Raw genomic sequence first — 18,838 nt, 5'->3', positions numbered from 1 at the left:
ATCGGTTACTGGTCTTTCATATAAAGTTTATGATCCAATAAAAACTAGTTATACTGTCAGACCATCAGCCAGGTTCAAAAGCATGTAGTTGTGTATCCTTTTTTTGCTGACGAAAAGGTTAGGGGTTTATCGCACTCCAAGACGCCAGTTTCTGAGAGCATCTGCAAAGGGTCCTTCTGTCAGTCATTCACAACATCCATCCACACATCCCGCAATCAGACCCAAACAAACAATAAATAATGTCATAAATATGCAGAACAAATGGGGGACACAGACAAACCCCTTTAGAGTCCCTGTCATTTTTTTTTTTCCTTCATTTCGTCTTGTGTGCTTGTTAATACAAAAATCAAATTCTTGAAAATCAAAATGAGTCGCTACTCATTTTACAATGCTGGGGTATCATACATATTTGTCTAGATTCCTCTAGAATATTCATGCTGGATTAAAGTCTTTTAATAATTCAAGCCAGCAGGCTGGAGAGACAAACGAAAGCCATACCGAATGCTTTAGTTTGTGACACACTGCAGGACATCAATGGTTACACATGAATTTTTGTAAAGCGCTGTGGTACCCTTTTAATGAGAACGTTCTAAAACTTCCTCTTAAAGCAACAGAAAGTGCATTTAAACATCAGATAATTCCTGGTAATAACTGCACTCCTTTATAAAGGAAAAGGAGGACAAAAAAAGTAAAACACATATTGCTTGTAGTTGCGTATCAGTTTTATGTGAGTGTATTTTTGTCAATATCACAGAAAAAGAGAGATCAACACTGAAAAAGAGGAAAAATAAAAACTCCACAATCTTTATATTATTTCTCATTACCAGAATGAACCAGTAGAATAAATTACAACTGTAACTAATAAAATGACCAAAAAAACTTTAAACGTCCATTGAAATCACTGTGTATAGTCCATATACCATTTGTTTGTAAGGAAAACAGCAGCCTTGACGCATGCTTAGTGAGAGGAACGTGGGTTGCACAACAGTTCGCGCATCACCACTTGGGAACAGGAGGAAGGACAAGACCCTGGAAATCTGGGTAACAAAAGAATGACAGAGAACATTATGGGAAAACGCCCACAATGCGTTTCCTTCATGACATGCCTGGTTCCTCCTCCAGGATTCCGTGAATGCTGGGATACAGGAGCAAGGGTGGACAAGAGCACCGCACAAAGAGGCCTTCATTCAGCCAGTAAAAGCATGTACCACCAAGGCTTAGTCTGTGCTGACTCGTTTGTGCTGTGGCGGTAACGTCCAGGGCGGCATAATAAAAGAAACAAGTGTGAGCGTAACAGCCATGCTTGATTCTCAATACACCAAAAGGCTGGGTAAAGCTTTTATGAGGAATAGGGTGGACTGTTTCTAGAGTGAGGAAACGAGGGATTCTGCCACCGCAGTCTCAGCTCGTTGTCATCTGGGGATGGCTATGGCTTAAAACAGTAGAAAGACAAAGCAAAGTCAATCTGCGTCCGGTTCCACCGGTTTAAAAAGACAACAAAAAAAGTCCAGTTTCTGAGAACTAGGCATTATTGACAAGTCTATGAACTAATATGAATGTTCCACAGCCTTGTCAGGTCCACTCTTAGTCTTCGTTGCTCATAAGTGGCGCCTGTCCGTCTGTGCGTTAAAGTCCCCAGTGGCTGTGCAGGTGATGTCAGGATACTTCAATGATTTCCATGCTTCCAGAGAAGCTGGACTGTTTGCTGATCTTTCCCAGTTCCTCCTCGAACGCGCCTCCGATATGCCCTCCTCAAACTCCATCTGACAGCTGCGCCGCTTGAACTGCTTATCGGCAGCACTGGAAGTGGGGGCATCCTCGTGCCAGCTGCCCCTCGAGTCCCGCGGCTCCCCCACCTTCTCCCGCAGTCGCACAGCCTCGCATGGGCCAGGAAGGCTGCTGCATCCCAGTGCAGGAAAGTGTACCGCTCCTCCTCCACCGCCGTTACTGTTCATTGACTCCGAGCTGTAGAACCAAGGGGCATCGCCTGTTGGAGTAACGGGGGTCGTGGCTTGTACGGTGTCTCTATGCTTGGTCCACATGGGCCCGGTGCCCACAGTGGGAAGGCTGAGCAGCAGGGAGGGCTTCAGATTGTCTTCAAGACTGGGACTTTTGTGTGCGGGGAGTGAGTGTCCGAAGTGCGAGTGCACAGGAGAACTTCCAGCGCTGCTACCATTGTGCTTGCTTTTCCTCCGCGAACGAGGTCGAGAGCTGCTCTCAGGAAAGAGGCCTGTAGATTCAGCTAAACTGGGGCTGACAGGTGAGTACTGGCATACGCCATTGGCATCTCCGGCCTCTGGGCTGTCCAGCTTGCAGAGTTTGGGAACATCTTCGGTATGCGCAGGCGTGAGGCGAGGGCAGTGGTTGGGCTCAGTGACCGATTTGATGTCAAGCGAGAAAGAGCGCTTCAGCCGGTTGGTGTCTAGAATACGCTCTGCTGACAGATTCAAGCCATTAAAGCCCTGCTGGAGTGAGGTTGGAGAAGGTAGCTTGGTGTCTAATTCTGTGCCGTCCTTCTCAGCCTCCAAACGACCCTTTTCAGGATCACTGGAAGATTCTCCTCTAGGTTCTGACAATTCCTTCAACTGCTCCAACTTCTCCTGACCTGAGGATAGCGCCTTTAGCAATCTCAGGCCTTTCTCAAACTCCAGCAGTTGTCCCAGGAAGTTGAAGTTGGGTGATATTGAAGGCCTGCGGTCCTTCACAAACCTGGAAACACAAGATGAGTAAGAACAATTACCCTAAGGACAAATCCGCATATATGGAAAGGAAGACATCTCCAGCACAAAGACGCATCATGTGAGCTTGTAAGGGCCTGAACAAAAATATGTGTTTAGGAAGGCCACGATGGGTATTGTTTACAACTGTTTCTATGTGATCCATTTTACATGTTGCAGGAAATGGATATAAAATTACAGCTAGCAGAAAATGTCTTTCTGAGACAGTGCAATTTAAGCTGCAGGGTGTCTGAGTGAGTTTACCTGTACGCGTCATCTGATGACAAGCCCATTGTCTTCATGATATAAGCAATGGCGATGGTAGCAGACCTAGAGATGCCGGCTAAACAATGGACAATGACTCGACAGTTGGAAACCTTGGCTTTGTCTGAAAAGGAGAAGGGAAAACGTGAGCAAACACAAAACATATAAAGACAACTAAATACCTCTTCAGTGACAAGCCTCCCAAAAAAAATTTCTGCAAACATGTTTTGAGGATTAAATTAGTTGTTCCTGATACCACCACAGAGGGTGCTACTCACTTTGCATGCTAATGTCAACTTGAAATCAACCAGTCAAAGGAAGCTAAATTAACTCTTACAACTGTCACAAGTTGGTTCTTACCAATAAACTCGTTGGTTTTGTCTAGCCATGGCAGGAGTTTTTCACAGTAGTTGTCATTGACAGGAATGCGCATGAAATGGCTTTCGGAGATGAACTCTGGTTTTGGGCAGGTGTTGCTTGCATTTAAAACATATGTGATGCCGTTTTGAGCCATCAGATCCTGAGTGGAAAGAACCAAGTTTTACAATTTTACAATTATACAATGTGACTACTCCAGTTTTGGAAGTTTCAACATATTAGAAGTTTCTAACATTCCAAGACCTCAGTTACAGTGAGCTGTACCTTGTTGAGAACATCTTTTTGGGAGCCCAGGTAGAGATGGGGCAGGATTCGTGTGGGACCAACGTTTGCAACAGGCAGACATGGCTGAGACAAACTCATAGGCAGAGTGGCCACTGGCTTGCCTTCACACAGGCCTGGGAAACAGGAAGAGAATGCTGCAAAACCACCTAAAGAAACAGAGAAAAAAAGAGAATGTGTTAGGAAACAAAATGACCCCTTACCTATTAGATAAAAGAAAGACAAGACTAACAAGAATGCTGGATTTGGCGACTGTCAACATTGTTATTGTTGTAACACAAGTCATTATGCAAGAGATACAACTCAAAATCTCTCAAGCAGGACAAAGAACTTAACAAAGAGCAACCTGTAATAACAAGAGGCATATTTCAAGTCAAAACCTTTCATACTAACACAAAGCATGGTGATGTCACACATCATTTGTCAAAACCTAAACAAGAGATGATTCAGATGAACAATATTATGTCAATCTAGGTCAGTACATGTATAAACACAGCCATCAAGTAAGCAAAGGCCAGTTGGCCTAAAGAAGGATTCTGTTTCTTTCAGAGGCGGGTGGCTCCAGTTTTGGCATTTGTCTGCTGGAGCTCCTTTTCCTGGATGACCTAATATCCTCAACTGAACAATTGCGTCAGGCTTAGAGAATGAGGGTGGTCACAGGTGCAGACCAAGCCCTTGATTCATAGCTCTAGGGCGTTGGGTGTCTGGACAGTGATGTGCACGCATAAAATGGAAGTTAAAAATCTGCAAATGCACTTGCGTGCATCTATAAGCATTTGAACTAGAATGCATTCATGTAACATGTCATGTCAAGGTCTAGCGATTTCAGGCTAGAAGAGACGACACCAGCCGTAAGTCTATTATACCTATTGCTGTGTGTTGTTCAAATTATTTCTTGCTGTTTGGAGAGAATATTTGCGTTTCCCTACTTATTTGTAGTGTGTAGTTTAGTTGTGCTGTACTTTTAAGTGGTTGTAAATTGTTTGCCTCCGGGCTATTAAGAGCACTTAAGTGTGAAGGCGTTAGTTTCTGTTTTTCCTGAGCGACCTCCTGATTGGCTACTGCCTGGACAAATTAGAACTAGCTTTTCGCGACTGTAACTATTTAAACTGCGCGCTTCTCTGTCAAAGCGAGAGAGCTGATTTCAGGCTAGAAGAGACGGACACCAGCGCCGTAAGTCTATTATACCTATTGCTGTGTGTTGTTCAAATTATTTCTTGCTGTTTGGAGAGAATATTTATGCTTTCCCTACTTATTTGTAGTGTGTAGTTTAGTTGTGCTGTACTTTAAGTGGTTGTAAATTGTTTGCCTCCGGCTATTAAGAGCACTTAAGTGTAAGTGTGAAGGCGTTAGTTTCGTTTTTCCTGAGCGACCTCCTGATTGGCTACTGCCTGGGCAAATTAGAACTAGCTTTTCGCGACTGTAACTATTTAAACTGCGCGCTCTCTGTCAAAGCGAGAGAAGCGATTTCAGGCTAGAAGAGACGGACACCAGCGCGTAAGTCTATTATATACCTATTGCTGTGTGTTGTTCAAATTATTTCTTTGCTGTTTGGAGAGAATATTTGCGTTGCCCTACTTATTTGTAGTGTGTAGTTTAGTTGTGCTGTACTTTAAAGTGGTTGTAAATTGTTTGCCTCCGGGCTATTAAGAGCACTTAAGTGTGAAGGCGTTAGTTTCGCTTTTTCCTGAGCGACCTCCTGATTGGCTACTGCCTGGGCAAATTAGAACTAGCTTTTAAAGCTGTTTCCACTGCATACACTTTTGTATTTATTTGTTGAGTGTGCTGGCTGGCGCGAAAGCTGCCAGCGAAGCGCCCAGTGCTCGCGCTCAGACTCCTCGTGTGAAGACTACGAGAGTAAAGACATACGACTTTTACTGCGCGACTTTAACTGAGCAACGACTTAAGTACATTTTCCTTCATTCTCTTACACATCTTTACTCTCTTTCTACCTCTATCATGTGTCTCAACTCATTCCGTGTTGTCTCTCGTCCCTCGCCCTAACAACACACGCAGACGACAATGCACTCCTACTAACCTACGCTCTGTCCCTACATCCTCTACTACACCCTATCTTTCTCTGTTGGTCTGTGGAATTGCCAGTCAGTCGGTCAACAAAGCTGACTTCATTTCTGCTTTTTCTTTACATTCTTCACTCCACATTCTGGGATTGACGGAGACCTGATTCGTCCAGAAGACTCAGCAACCCCAGCAGCTCTAGCCAACAATCACTCTTTCTCACACACACCTCTCGTCAGGTTGGCCGGGGTGGTGGCACTGGTCTGCTCATCCCAAACAATTGGAAATATTCAATCCAACTCACTTGTATGTCATTACATCTCTTTTGAATTTCATGCTATCACAGTTACTACTCCGACAAAATTCCACATAGTGGTAATCTACCGCCCCTGGACATATTCTAGACACCTTCCTAGAGGAGCTGGATGGATTATTGTCATCTTTTACAGACGGCACTCACTCCTACTCCTACTGGGACTTCAACATTCATCTTGACAAACCTTACGCTCGCACTTCCATTCCCTTCTAGCTTCATTTGACCTCAAACGCCTCATCACGACAAGCACCCACAAATCAGGCAACCAGCTTGATTTAATTTACACACTGCGCAGTTGTACTGCAGACACCATTTCAGTACAACCGTCAATGCTCTGACCATTTCCTTCTTACATTTCAACTGCATTTTCCTATCTCTGTGCAACCAACCCTATACTGGTTACTTTCCGACGTAACCTCGTTCCCTTTCTCCCTCCCATCTCTCCTCTGCTGTGTCCTCCTCCCTTCCCTCACCTACCCATTTCTCTTCTTTGGATGTGAATACAGCTACAGATACCTTGTTCAGTGCTCTAACCTCCTGTCTAGACGACATCTGCCCTCTCTCCTCCAGGCCAGCACGGACTGCCACCTCTAGCCCCTGGTTGTCTGATGTTCTCCGTGAGCATCGGGTCAAACTCAGGGCAGCGGAGAGAAAGTGGCGCAAATCTAAAGATCTGACAGACCTGAGCAGGTATCAGACTTTGCTTTCTTCCTTCTCTGCCGAAATCCGCACTGCCAAATCATCATATTTCCAAAACAAGATCAACAACACTTCAGACACACGTAAGCTCTTCAGATCATTTAACTCCTGCTCTATCCCCTCCACCACCTCCCACCACCTCAATATCACCTGACGATTTTGCCACATTTTTCACAAACAAAACAAAAGCGATCAGCAGCCAGTTCTCAGCCCCCAACGCACAACCCTCAACCAACCGCATCGACTACCGATTCCTCCACTTTCTCCTTCTGCTCCCTCACTGAGACAGAAGTATCCAAACTTCTCCTCTCCAGCCATCCAACAACATGTCCGCTAGACCCCATACCTCTCATCTCCTGCAAGCAATCTCCCCACTGTCTTGCCGGCACTCACGCACATCATCAACACATCTCTCCTCACAGGTACCTTCCCCACAGCATTTAAGCAGGCTCTGGTAACCCCACTGCTCAAAAAGCCCACTTTAAACACTTCTCTTATTGATAACTACAGGCCAGTCTCTCTTCTTCCATTCATAGCGAAAACACTTGAAAGGAGTGGTTTTCAACCAGGTATCACTGTTTCTTTCAAAAACAACAAACTGGACCATAACCAATCAGGTTTCAGGTGCGGCCATTCAACTGAGACTGCGCTGCTCTCAGTCACGGAAGCCCTGCGGACTGCAAGAGCTCAATCCAAATCATCAGTTCTCATTCTGCTGGATCTATCCGCTGCTTTTGACACTGTGAATCATCAGATCCTGCTGTCTCACCCTCTCATCACTGGGCATCTCTGGGATCCCACTTCGTTGGTTCGAATCCTATCTCACTGGTAGGTTTTTTAGGGTGGCCTGGGGAGGAGATGTATCCACAGCACATCAACTGGTCACTGGGGTTCCTCAGGGATCGGTTCTTGGTCCCCTCCTCTTCTCCATTTACACTACATCACTAGGCCCCATCATACAGGCTCACGGCTTCTCCTACCACTGCTACGCCCGATGACACACAGCTCTACCTCTCTTTTCATCCAGACGATCCAACGGTAGCTACTCGGATCTCGGGTTGCCTGGCGGACATCTCGACATGGATGCAAGAGTACCATCTACAGCTCAACCTGACAAAGACTGAGCTGCTTGTATTCCCTGCCACTCCAACTACACAGCATGACTTCACCATCCAGCTAGGTTCTTCGTCCAATTACCCCATCATCCTCAGTCAGAAATCTTGGTGTAATCCTCGATGACCAACTTACCTTCAAAGATCACATTGCAAAGACTGCTCGATCCTGCAGGTTTGCACTACACAACATCAGAAAGATCAGGCCCTTTCTAACAGAAAAAGCTGCACAGCTACTTGTCCAGGCCCTTGTCATTTCTAGACTGACTACTGCAATGCTCTTCTGGCTGGACTTCCATCGAACACAATAAAACCTCTACAAATGATTCAGAATGCAGCGACACGGCTGGTATTCAATGAGCCCAAGAGAACCCATGTTACACCTCTCTTTATCTCTCTTACATTGGCTACCGATTGCAGCTCGCATCAAGTTCAAGGCACTGATGCTTGCATATAGAACAACCACAGACTCGGCACCGGTCTACTTCCCACTCACTATTACAAATCTACACACCCTCTAGAAGTCTGAGATCTGCTAGCGGCGCGCCTCATGGTACCATCTCAAAGAGGCTCGAAATCACTCTCCAGAACTTTCTCGTTCTCTGTTCCTGGCTGGTGGAACGATCTTCCCGTACATATCCGAATGCTGGATCTCTGTCAATCTTTAAGAAACTGCTGAAAACTCACATCTTTCAGCAATACCTACCTCATCATAAAAAAAAAAAAAAAAAAAAAAAAAAAAAAAAAAATACTCTCACTCTCACTGTCTCTGTCTCTCTTCTTATCCTTGTTTATTCCTTCCTTCTGGCATGTACTAATTTGAACACTCCCTGTGACTGGGTGTTATAAGCACTTACACTGTCTGTTTGTCTCTCTAAAAAAAAATGAATCGCTGTTGTACTCTCAATTGTAAGTCGCTTTGGATAAAAGCGTCTGCAAAATGACTAAATGTAAATGTAAATGTAAATGTAACAGGAAAAGTGGATTGCATTTACAGAGTAAGAAAGTAAAGTCTTCATTGAACTGTGCAATGCTGCCAGAAAGTGTGAGCCCTGGCAGATGGGTTTAGACCTTAATCGCAGATGAGCTCCATGAGAATCTGGGACATGGTAACCCTGGGAGCGTGCACACACAGCAGTCAACTAGGGAGCCATGAAATCATTTCATCTGGGCCAAAAACCTGTGCAATAGTCCAAACTAAAGTGACTGTGTTAAACTGATCTGGGTGGAAGGGAGGAGTTAAAATGAACAAGTCAATAAAATGAGTCATGGCAAATAAAGAGTGAGGTGATAAGAAAGTTTTACAACAAAGAGAAACGTCAACCATGCTCAACGTTCTTGCATGACATCATTCAGAGTCTATACACGGGTGACAAATCATACATCAATTAACCGTGAACTTTAAAAGCCACCTGCTTTGCTCTTTACTGACAACAAGGAACACCTGTCCCTCTTATCCATGTGCAAATCACCATCCAAACAACTATTGTTTGTTTGGGGGTTGCCTGCTTCTTTAAGAGCTTGAGCGACAACCTGTCTGTTTCCTGCTATTAACGGCAACGGCTGGTACAATGACATCATCTCTCAGCACAGAAGACTGAGAGGTGATTTGCATGTCACCATGCAGAACCAACGGGCCCCTGGTGCCTCCTCCATACGCTCCCGAAACCAGTGGTAGATGAATGACTGTCGACCAAATGTTCTACGACCCCATACTGGTTCAAATACACCCTCCCCCCAAACCACACACACAATACATCTCAAACACACTGATACAATCATCAAATCCTGGATGTCGGTTCCCCATCCCCCAACTGTAACTCCCCTCACCAGCCCAGTGACATAACTGCCTAAAAAGGGTTGGTCATTATGTCAACACTGTCAGCAAAACCCAAGTAAGACTGCAAATTTTGCCTGGTTAAGGCTTGTTAGAACTGACTTCTATTCCCACATCCGTCAAATGTATTACTTTTGTCAAAACTGGGAAGTAGTGCTGACTTCCCATCCCTCTTTCTTGAACTCCAAAGGTCAAAGGATTTCCAAAGGCATCTGGGATCTGTAGAAAGCAAGACCACAGCTCAAAAGGCAAGTGGACAAGATCTCCTTTGGAAGTGATCTTTCATCTCCTCAAGGATCTAGAATATTGTCTTGCTTCAAAGATCTACAGGGGTGCTTTATATAGCTTCCTTGGAAAAAAAAGTGTTACTGGACCACAGCAGCACAAACAGGAACACTTACAGCACCACATTGTTGAAAAGCCAAGAGAGGAAATACTTGGTGAGATCATCAGCTATCATTTCTAACTGGGCGGTGGTGGTGACAGTTAGATTACAAAGAAACCATAAGCTCTGTATCTGTCTTAACATCTTGCTAATGCTGAATCAACGAACATCCTACTTTTACTTCTTCCACAGAAATATGAAAAAAAGTTATTTGCACCTTAAGCAGTACACTAGATGTTGCGAACATGTAGGACTCTCCGAATCGAATAAATAAACCCATGCACAATTCACGGACACCGACTTAGGCGACATTAGTCACTTTTATAGGCTCCAGTTACGTAAGAGGGCAGCAGTGATGTTTCTCAAAACCACTAGGCATATGAGTGCATGTGTGTTTTCAGCAAGGCAAAGTGTGCCAGTCAGTCTGACGCTGGACTAAAAGGCAATGTGCCACTCTGCATACTTCCTTCATGCTTTTTCTCTCTCCCCAAAGCTTACATAACCTCCATTCACCATCCAACTTTCTCTGATACCTTAGACCTCAGTTCTTCTCAAAAGAAGTGCAATAAACTCTGGGTACAGAGGAACCTTAACATCATGGAAGAATTGATCTAGAATTGCACGGTGAATAGCTTATACAAGGATTACAACGCTCAGGTCATCACATACTTGTGTTATACTTACCTAAATTTGACTGCAGCTGCAATGCTATTTTTCCCTACTGTGCAACAAAGCAGACAAGGTAAACTAGGGTTATATTTTTTGCTATGGCTATGAACTATCAAGCCGCATTTGTGTTTAATAAACACAGAGTGCACAGTTCATTAACTCCACCCTTTGATATCAGTTCATTGTCCCTCGGCACCTGACTCCATCTTTAAGGCCCCTCAGTTTTTCATCTTTCAGCTGAGCTCTATAGCCACTCTCACACAGGCTTCCATTCAAGGCTCTACATCCAGCAGCATTGATGGGCCCCCTGAATGAAACTAATGCACATCGCATTGCACGCACACACATACGAGTCTCCAGATGCAGAAGACATGACGCCATTGAGGAGCAGCCCCATCTGTCCCCATCTCTGCACGCACACACACACACACACACTTATTAGCATCTCAATAAAGGCCCAATGACATCATTGCACACATGCATGCTGCACAATGAGGAACACAAAAACAGCAGGGGTTGGTGGCTACCTCATCACTCCCGGCGCTTTGTGTCATGTTTGACAGATTAGAAGTGTTAAACCCAGGACCTTGTATCATCGAATCATTAACTGTTGGCGCTATTACAATTATTGCATTTCTGCCCTAAAGCATTATGAAAACATAGACGTCACTGCAATAAACATGGATTGCTCTCCGGCAAAGTCCAACTGTTTAACTTGTACTGACATCAGTAGAATGCACACGTAACTCAAATATACACTTGCTGTGTGCATAACGTGGTGAACCACGAACACACACCTGAAAGTAACCGCATTAATACATACACTCCAATCAAATAAATCCTATGCATGTCCATTTAATTTTCTACTCTAATCATAAAGATACTCATAGGAGCAATGCAAGGTTAATGTTTAACTCTTTAACAGAAATGTATGGTTAAAGAATGAATTCTAACATCAGCCAAATATGTGGGACTACAGAAATGAAAGAGGAAGATGATAAAACATCGCATAACCTCGAGCCAACATGTGTCAGATTGGAAAGCACCATCGCTCCAGGTGACAACAGATGCTACACACCTCTCAGCTTGCGCTCTTTCCTCATCTTGCGGACTCTGATTTTGAGCCTCATGTCTGTTCGCTGGATCCCCGGCCAGAAGCAGTTCTCCGGAGGGGATATGACCACGTCTAGGGGCATCCGCACCAACCAGTCCAAACCGCAGTGCAAGAACTATACGTCCGAAAGGTACTGGGTACCAAAAAAAAAAAAAAAAAGGTAAGATCCTAAAAAACACAGGAGGGACACTCCACAGGAAAGCGGCAACAACTGCGTCGCCCCTCACAGAAACGAGGGCAGGAGAAGTGTGTGGTCTTTCCTCAGGAGCGCCACGGATCCTTCCTCGGTCTCATTCTGTGTGGCAACAACTGAAAGTGGAGCTCGCTATTGTTGTACAGCCTCCGTTCAAGTCTTTCCCCGCCTCTCTCTCTCTCTCTCTCTCTCTCTCTCTGTGTGACCTTAGAGTGAATGAGCTCATTTGCCGTGAGCATAGTCTGCCCTGTCTCTCTCCTCTCTCTTACTTTCACTCTGTCTCCCCCAGTCTTTCCTCCCCTGCTCTTACTGTGTGCGAGCTGAATCTGGCTTATGAGTAAGGCATGCAACCACATTCCTTACTCACCGAGCAAATATGCAGCCACCTTAGGGGCCCACTCAATGTTTTTCTGAAAATGAAAAAATATAACACCCTCAACTGTTTTAGTCTGCAAGTACACGCATAATGTGCATGTACACAGACGGGTTTGTTCTACCGCTTTGATATATTTGAGGGGACGGTTCCTGGTTCATATTGTGAAAAAAGCAGAAAGCTTTTGTTTGCTCTGATAGCTGCCAAACTATGACTAAAGTTATGGGCTTGAGTTAAAACTGGAATGCTAAGAAAGAACATTGTGCTTTACATGTTTTTTCTTTTTCAAACTAAACTTACGTTTTCAGCCAGCAAAGTTTAAATCCCTTCTGGCTAGAGCGGTTCAATAACATGTCCTGTTATGTGAAAGAATTAGGTCAGTAGGCAGAAAAGAGGCGGCTTTTTGGGCCAGTTTGAACGCATTTGGCCACAAGTGTTTGTATTATGAACGCAATCTGCTCGAGTGCGTTTTTTGACTACCTCTGAAAGTGGACAATCTCAAAGCATTTCTGACCCTGTTTAAACCTGTATTTAATGTCATTCATTTATGATCGGATCAACAAATACCAGGATACCAGGTGTAAATGACCTTAAATGCCCCATTAGTCTAAACCTAATAAATGGATATAAAATGCACAACAAATGTACCTGCGTAAATCAAGTTTATTTTAATAAACTCAAATTCTAAATCTAACCATGTGCACACCAGCCTAAACATGCTAAAATTGCTGTTGCTATGACTAATTGCAACAGCAAAAAAAAGGTTTAGTTGCATAACATAGGTTAATGGGAATGGCGTCATTTCGCAATACTTTTTTAATCGGCGAATTTTTGCACAAATCTGTAACGGAAACGCACCTACTGACTGTTCTAAAGCGCACTGCATGTTGCTAACACATTTTGGTTCAGTCAGATGATATATAAGCACTTTTCCTGTTGGTTTATGCTGGTTAGTTCTGGTTGTATCCTTAACTACTTTGTGAATGTTTACCCCTGCATCAGGCCGAGTATGATGCTCGTAAAGGTGCAGTAGGGAGAAGCTGTATCAGAATACAACACATTACACCGCAGGATCATCTGTCAGTCGAAGCAGAGGAACCACAACATTCATGCAGTTTGGCTACAACTCCACAAGCCTTTATGTGCAGGAGCCTTGCCACAATATACTGAATGTATTTATCCAGCACGTTTGGGATCTAACAAAGGATGGTGTGTGCATGGAAGAGAATTTTGTGCGAATGCGTGTGTGGAGTAGGAGGGGTTAGCGCTGATAGCGCTTGTTGTCAGAGCACCAGTGACATGCGATACATGGATACATCAGTCCATGATGTAATGCTTACGGGCCCCAGCTGTCATGCCTGAGGTGTGAGGTAGCCTCCAGTTGAGTGCAACGCCAGCTCCAATCACTCAACACTCACATGTGTGCATCAGTCTAAGTGTGTCCAATCCCTGTCTGTGATAAAACAGCATGAAATTTCTCTGAGTTTGACATACATATCACATAAATGGATCCCAATGGGGCATCTCTCATTTACACTCACGATATGGGGCGAAAGAGCTAGAATTCTCGCTGCATGATTAAACTTCTAGATGTCTTATGTATACAAGCCATGGTGAAGTCATGATGAAGTCATGGAAAGAAAGAAACACAACACGTGCGTTTAGACATTACATGCTATGCGAGTGTAGCTGTATCGTTTTACTGCCAACAAAACAGCAGATACATGCCATACTGCAATAAATGTGTCTTTACCCCTGGGCAGAACGATTAATCGCAACAAAAAGAAACGGCGATATGACTTATGGTCTGTTTACACTAGTGCGTTTTTATAATGAAAATGATCCTTGCCTACACTGGCGCTTTCAGAAATGGTCTCCGTCTACAGTACACAACCTAAAACGTCTGTCACGTGACCAGACATGCAGGTATAACCACAGATATGTAGATGTTATTGGTGGTGGACGCATCTATGTGCTTGAATGAATCTACAAACACATATCTATGGGTACAACATAGAGCATGACGTTACTGTTTACATGGTCATCAAAAGGATACGCAGAGAAATTTTAAACTAAAGTGGGTTCTGCAGCATTTTCAAAAATCAACGCTTTTGAGGTTCAAAAACAGCGAGTAGCGTAACTGTTTAAAAAGAAAACGCGACTTTAAAACACATTTTGCTTCCCCAAATCACTCTGCCCCAGGTGTACTGCTCTATTTTTAATATCATTAAATCATCGCCATCCTTTGTTGCGCCCACCTGTTGACGATGCTTTAATCAGACACACGTGGAAATGTGCTATTTTAATTTTGAGTGTCAACTTGGACATATCCCAGCCGTGGTAGACAGCAATTCACAACGTTTTCAGACGTAGGACTTTCCACCACGTGATGGTGACACATTTAAATACCACTAATCTTACCTCTTAAAAATAAAAAGGTTCTAAAAGGGGTTTCGCATAACGATGCCATTGGAAAAAAAACACTTTTGGTTCCCAAAGAACTTTTTAGCAAACACATCTTTTTTTGTGTGCTAAAAGATCCTTTCCCAGAATACAGAACCTTTGCCAAACGATGCCAATAAAGAACATTTACTTTTCTACGAATTTAGGAAAGTTATAGTAAAGCGATCAAAGCCAGCTGCGGATTTGACCCCAACACAAAAGGGTGCTCCATGGACTGTGTCCTTAAAATGAAAGTTCCCAGATTGCTCGTTCCTGTATTAAGTGTACTGTAAATCACTTTTTCCTCTTCCAGCTTCCTCACACCACTAGTTTTACTGTAAGATTGCGTATCCTCTTACAAGAGGTTATGGCTTTTGGTTGCTGATATTGCTGTGACTCAATGTTTCTACCAATATTTCCAAATCTCCTAAAACATACTGAGCTACTGAGATCATAAAACTGCATCGCTTGGCATATTAGTTAGTAATTTACACTGCCCATCCTGTTTGACACTATTAATGCTAAAAAGACTACGATCTAGATGTCGCATAGTTTAGAAAAGACTCTAAAGCTTCTAAGTGTAATGGCTCAACAGGATGCCGTCACTCAGTACTGGGCTGAAACCCAGTGTACAGGTCAAAGGTCAAGTTCATTAACTGGTCTGCCATGTTTCAGCAATGTTACCGACAGCACGAAGGACCCGGTTTTAACCAGTTTTAACACTTCTGGAGGCCAGTTACATCAGACTCGAATTTTCAGATGTTTCATGCAAGGAAGCTTAAAACAATCTTATGTGATTCTTACAAGTGGATGATGACATTTATTGGATTAAGCAAGAAACTTGTTCACTTGTCACTGCAAGGGAAAAGACAAGGTGTCCTGAGAAGATTATTGACCAACTGTTGCACTCCTTTCTTTTCTTAAGCTTAACATTAATGCTCCAATGGCAGAAGATCAAATGTAGGGGAACAAAAGAAAATTCAATGGAGAACCCTGTAATAAAACTGCAGTTGGGAGCCCGTAATGAATCATTAAATAAATATTACTACTATAGCTGCAAAATTCATTTAGAGCAGTTTTTTATTCATTGTGCCGTTGATGATTTCAACATGTGTTTTATTTGTGAATAAAATGGACTAGCTGTATTTGAACTGAGACTTGCAAAAACAACTTGCTTTTCATTTGTATTTAGCGCCACTGATCCTGATATATGGGCATTAAACCACACCCTGTATTATATTTATATTTTACTATACATCTCCTGCATAATCTATTCCCACGTTGTCCATTCTTTCCTTACTCAAGAAGTAGAGGTGATTGAGAAACTAGGGTTGATCTATTAATATGGACGAAGGTCTCTGTTCCCAACCCTTCCCCCTAAAAGACAGCCAAAGAAAGCAATCTAAACCCCCTATGGAGAACTATGATGTCATCGGGCCACATGTAAACCAGGATAGAGGTCTCCAGAGAGGGTTACACAACTGGGAGGATGTGCTTCATGTGGGAAGGAAAGGGGGAGATGGAAAGAGAAATGGAGAGAGCCTGAGAGAGAGAGAGATAAATGAGAGGGAGTATTAATTTCTTGCAATAAGACAGGCAGAATTATGACAAAGCCCACATTCTTTACACAGGGGCTTCAAGCTCTGCTGGAAATCCAAATTTAGCCGAGGATGGAATGGAAGGATTTTGCCTCTATCAGGAAAAATGAGCGCTGGGTTGCGTCATTTGTTTGTGTGCTGGCGTATGTCCTGTGTTCTGCAACCTTTCCTGGAATTCATTGCATTCTTGAAGAGCCACCAAAACCTTTGTAACTTTAGGATGAGAATGGATTCATTTAGAGCCAGTATATTATCTGAAAGAAGTCACCACATGTAAGCGTGCTCCCAGACTCGTATGTGAAGTCTATAATAAGGAATTTTCCACCAACATCCAACAGGTTTTCATTTATGGAACAGTTTTGCGCCGGTCTTTCTGAGTTAAGGCAATTTCTAATGAAATTACACTTTTAAACTACTCTTGTCAAACATTTGTCAGTTGCTTGTGCACCTCTAGAGATCATGGGATTGCATGGGAGAGCATTACCTACAAAGCTATTACTGGCCTCTGTAAGCTTTAAAAAACTTCACAAATTGTTGTGACATGACAAAAATATTTGCAGTTTTGAAGTGAATTCAGGAGATATATATCAGTTCATGCATTCTCTGGGAGATCAAACCCATGACCTGGTGTTGCTAGCCCTCTCCTCTACTGTTTGAGCTACAAGAATTCCATAAACCATAAACTTGGCCCGCCCTGAATGAAATATGCTGCTGCGCCTGGATGCTAGCCAATCATAACATGCTATTTGCATAGAAGTCTTTAAGGTACAGTAGCAAAAGCAGCAGCCCTTTGTGGGTGGAAAAATTTTATTACAACTATTTTGGTGAAAGAAAGCAATGTTAAAGGTATAAAGGAGGATGCACAGAAAATGCTGAACATGAGTTGATAATATATACACAGTATACATATAAATGTAAAGCAAAGTGGAAAAAGTCTTCCCTTCATTTAATTAAGTGCACTGAATGTGTTTATTTTTGAAGGAATTTGCATTGTAGGTAGATGTAGATTCAAGGAAAGGAAAGGGTGAAAAAAAGGAGACAGTAGCAGAAAGAAGAGAAGAAGTAGTTCATGTCATGCTGAAAGTATTTGGCACTGGTCGGCCCGCTGACATTTCTTCATTTCTTCAGCTTGTTTCTCAGAATTGACATAACACATATAATTTGAGGTCTATGAGAGCACAGGGAAACTATAGCCAAGTTTGCAGCGAGCCATATGTAGGACAAATGCTACTCATTTCTTCATACCGCAAAGTGGTGTATGTGTATGTCGGGGGTACAGGGTGGAGACTGAAAGGTCATCTTTTCGACCTTTGCGAATCTGTGGCGTGTATATGTGTGCTGTTCAAGTAGGCGACTGGCGCCAGATGTGATGACCACAGGAGCCTGAACTAAAAATAGAGCCATGCTCTAATCAGAAAGACATACGGCCAGAGAAAGAGTTGAGTGTGTGTGTGTGTGTTTGTTGAAAATAACAGAGCACCAAGAACGTCCCTCGAGAGCTTACTCTCATCCTAATGGCAACAGTGGCTCTTTTTCAATAGAAACATTGATCCCTGTGTTGCTCTGGGACGATAATGGAAACGGGTTACGTAGACACAGGAAGTCAAACTGCTGCAAGATCAAGTTTTAGATGCTAACCATCTAAAGTGACTCATACATATTTTGAAGAATTTTGGTTGACTGTAACCAATGGCTTTCACGGTCAGCTTCCCAAAAGTCAAAGGGAAACTGTTTGATTATCAACATTCGCCATAACGTCATCTTTTGTGTTCAACAAATGGTTCATACAGGTTTAAATGAGGTTTTGTTGTTTACATCATGCTGCTTTGGTCAGTTGGTTGCACTATTCTTGATTTGTAAGACACTTTAGATAAAAGTGTCTCCTAAATAAATTACAATGTAAAGAAAATGAAGGTGTTTTGGGTTGTATCATGAAATGATATGTAGTTGCTAGGGTGTCCTCGATGGTTGCTAGGTGTTTTTCTATGGGCCAGAATAAAAAAAAGCCCACCCCCAAGTGTGTAGTGTCTCTGGGGCTAGATTCATGAAAAAAATATTATTTGGTTAAAAAATAAAATTAAGTTAAAGTCACAATATGTTTTGGTCGGTTAGAGAGATTTTACATAAATTATGCTCTACAGAAACAAAAGCCAATTTATACCTATTTAAATCACTTAATCAACTGAGCATGGCGCTGTGTGCACAATAAATAATAAATAATATATTTGCTCACCCGGCTATCAAAGCACACGTGAGGGTGGAGCCCTCTGTTAATCTGAGGTTTTCACAAACGCCATGCAAAATTTGTTCTATTTTTATTTTCTGTGTTTGTTCCTATACCTTCTTGTCTTAGTTTCTGTATGTTTTTTGGGATTGGCATTTTAAAAGGTAATCGTGATCCGGCGGATTACTGAAATTCCCTGACTGACCACGTTCTGTT

The 18,838-nt window shown here is 43.0% G+C and overlaps 1 protein-coding gene across 1 annotated transcript in view; it reads right to left on the bottom strand.

Moving 5' to 3' along the window:
* Positions 1–1,242: 1,242 nt before the first annotated feature.
* LOC122330443 (dual specificity protein phosphatase 8-like) overlaps positions 1,243–18,838 on the bottom strand; it is a 38,844-nt gene continuing 21,248 nt past the window's right edge. The window contains 5 exon segments of the mRNA XM_043227462.1: positions 1,243–1,727; positions 1,730–2,709; positions 2,982–3,105; positions 3,342–3,501; positions 3,624–3,790. Of these exon segments, the coding sequence (XP_043083397.1) occupies positions 1,657–1,727; positions 1,730–2,709; positions 2,982–3,105; positions 3,342–3,501; positions 3,624–3,790 (1,502 nt within the window). The 3' untranslated portion in view covers positions 1,243–1,656.

Source organism: Puntigrus tetrazona, chromosome 25 (genome assembly GCF_018831695.1).
Source record: "Puntigrus tetrazona isolate hp1 chromosome 25, ASM1883169v1, whole genome shotgun sequence".
In the NCBI taxonomy this organism is placed as follows: domain Eukaryota; kingdom Metazoa; phylum Chordata; class Actinopteri; order Cypriniformes; family Cyprinidae; genus Puntigrus; species Puntigrus tetrazona.
The sequence above is the reverse complement of the archived record's forward strand: the minus strand, read 5'-3'. Positions and strand labels throughout refer to the sequence as shown.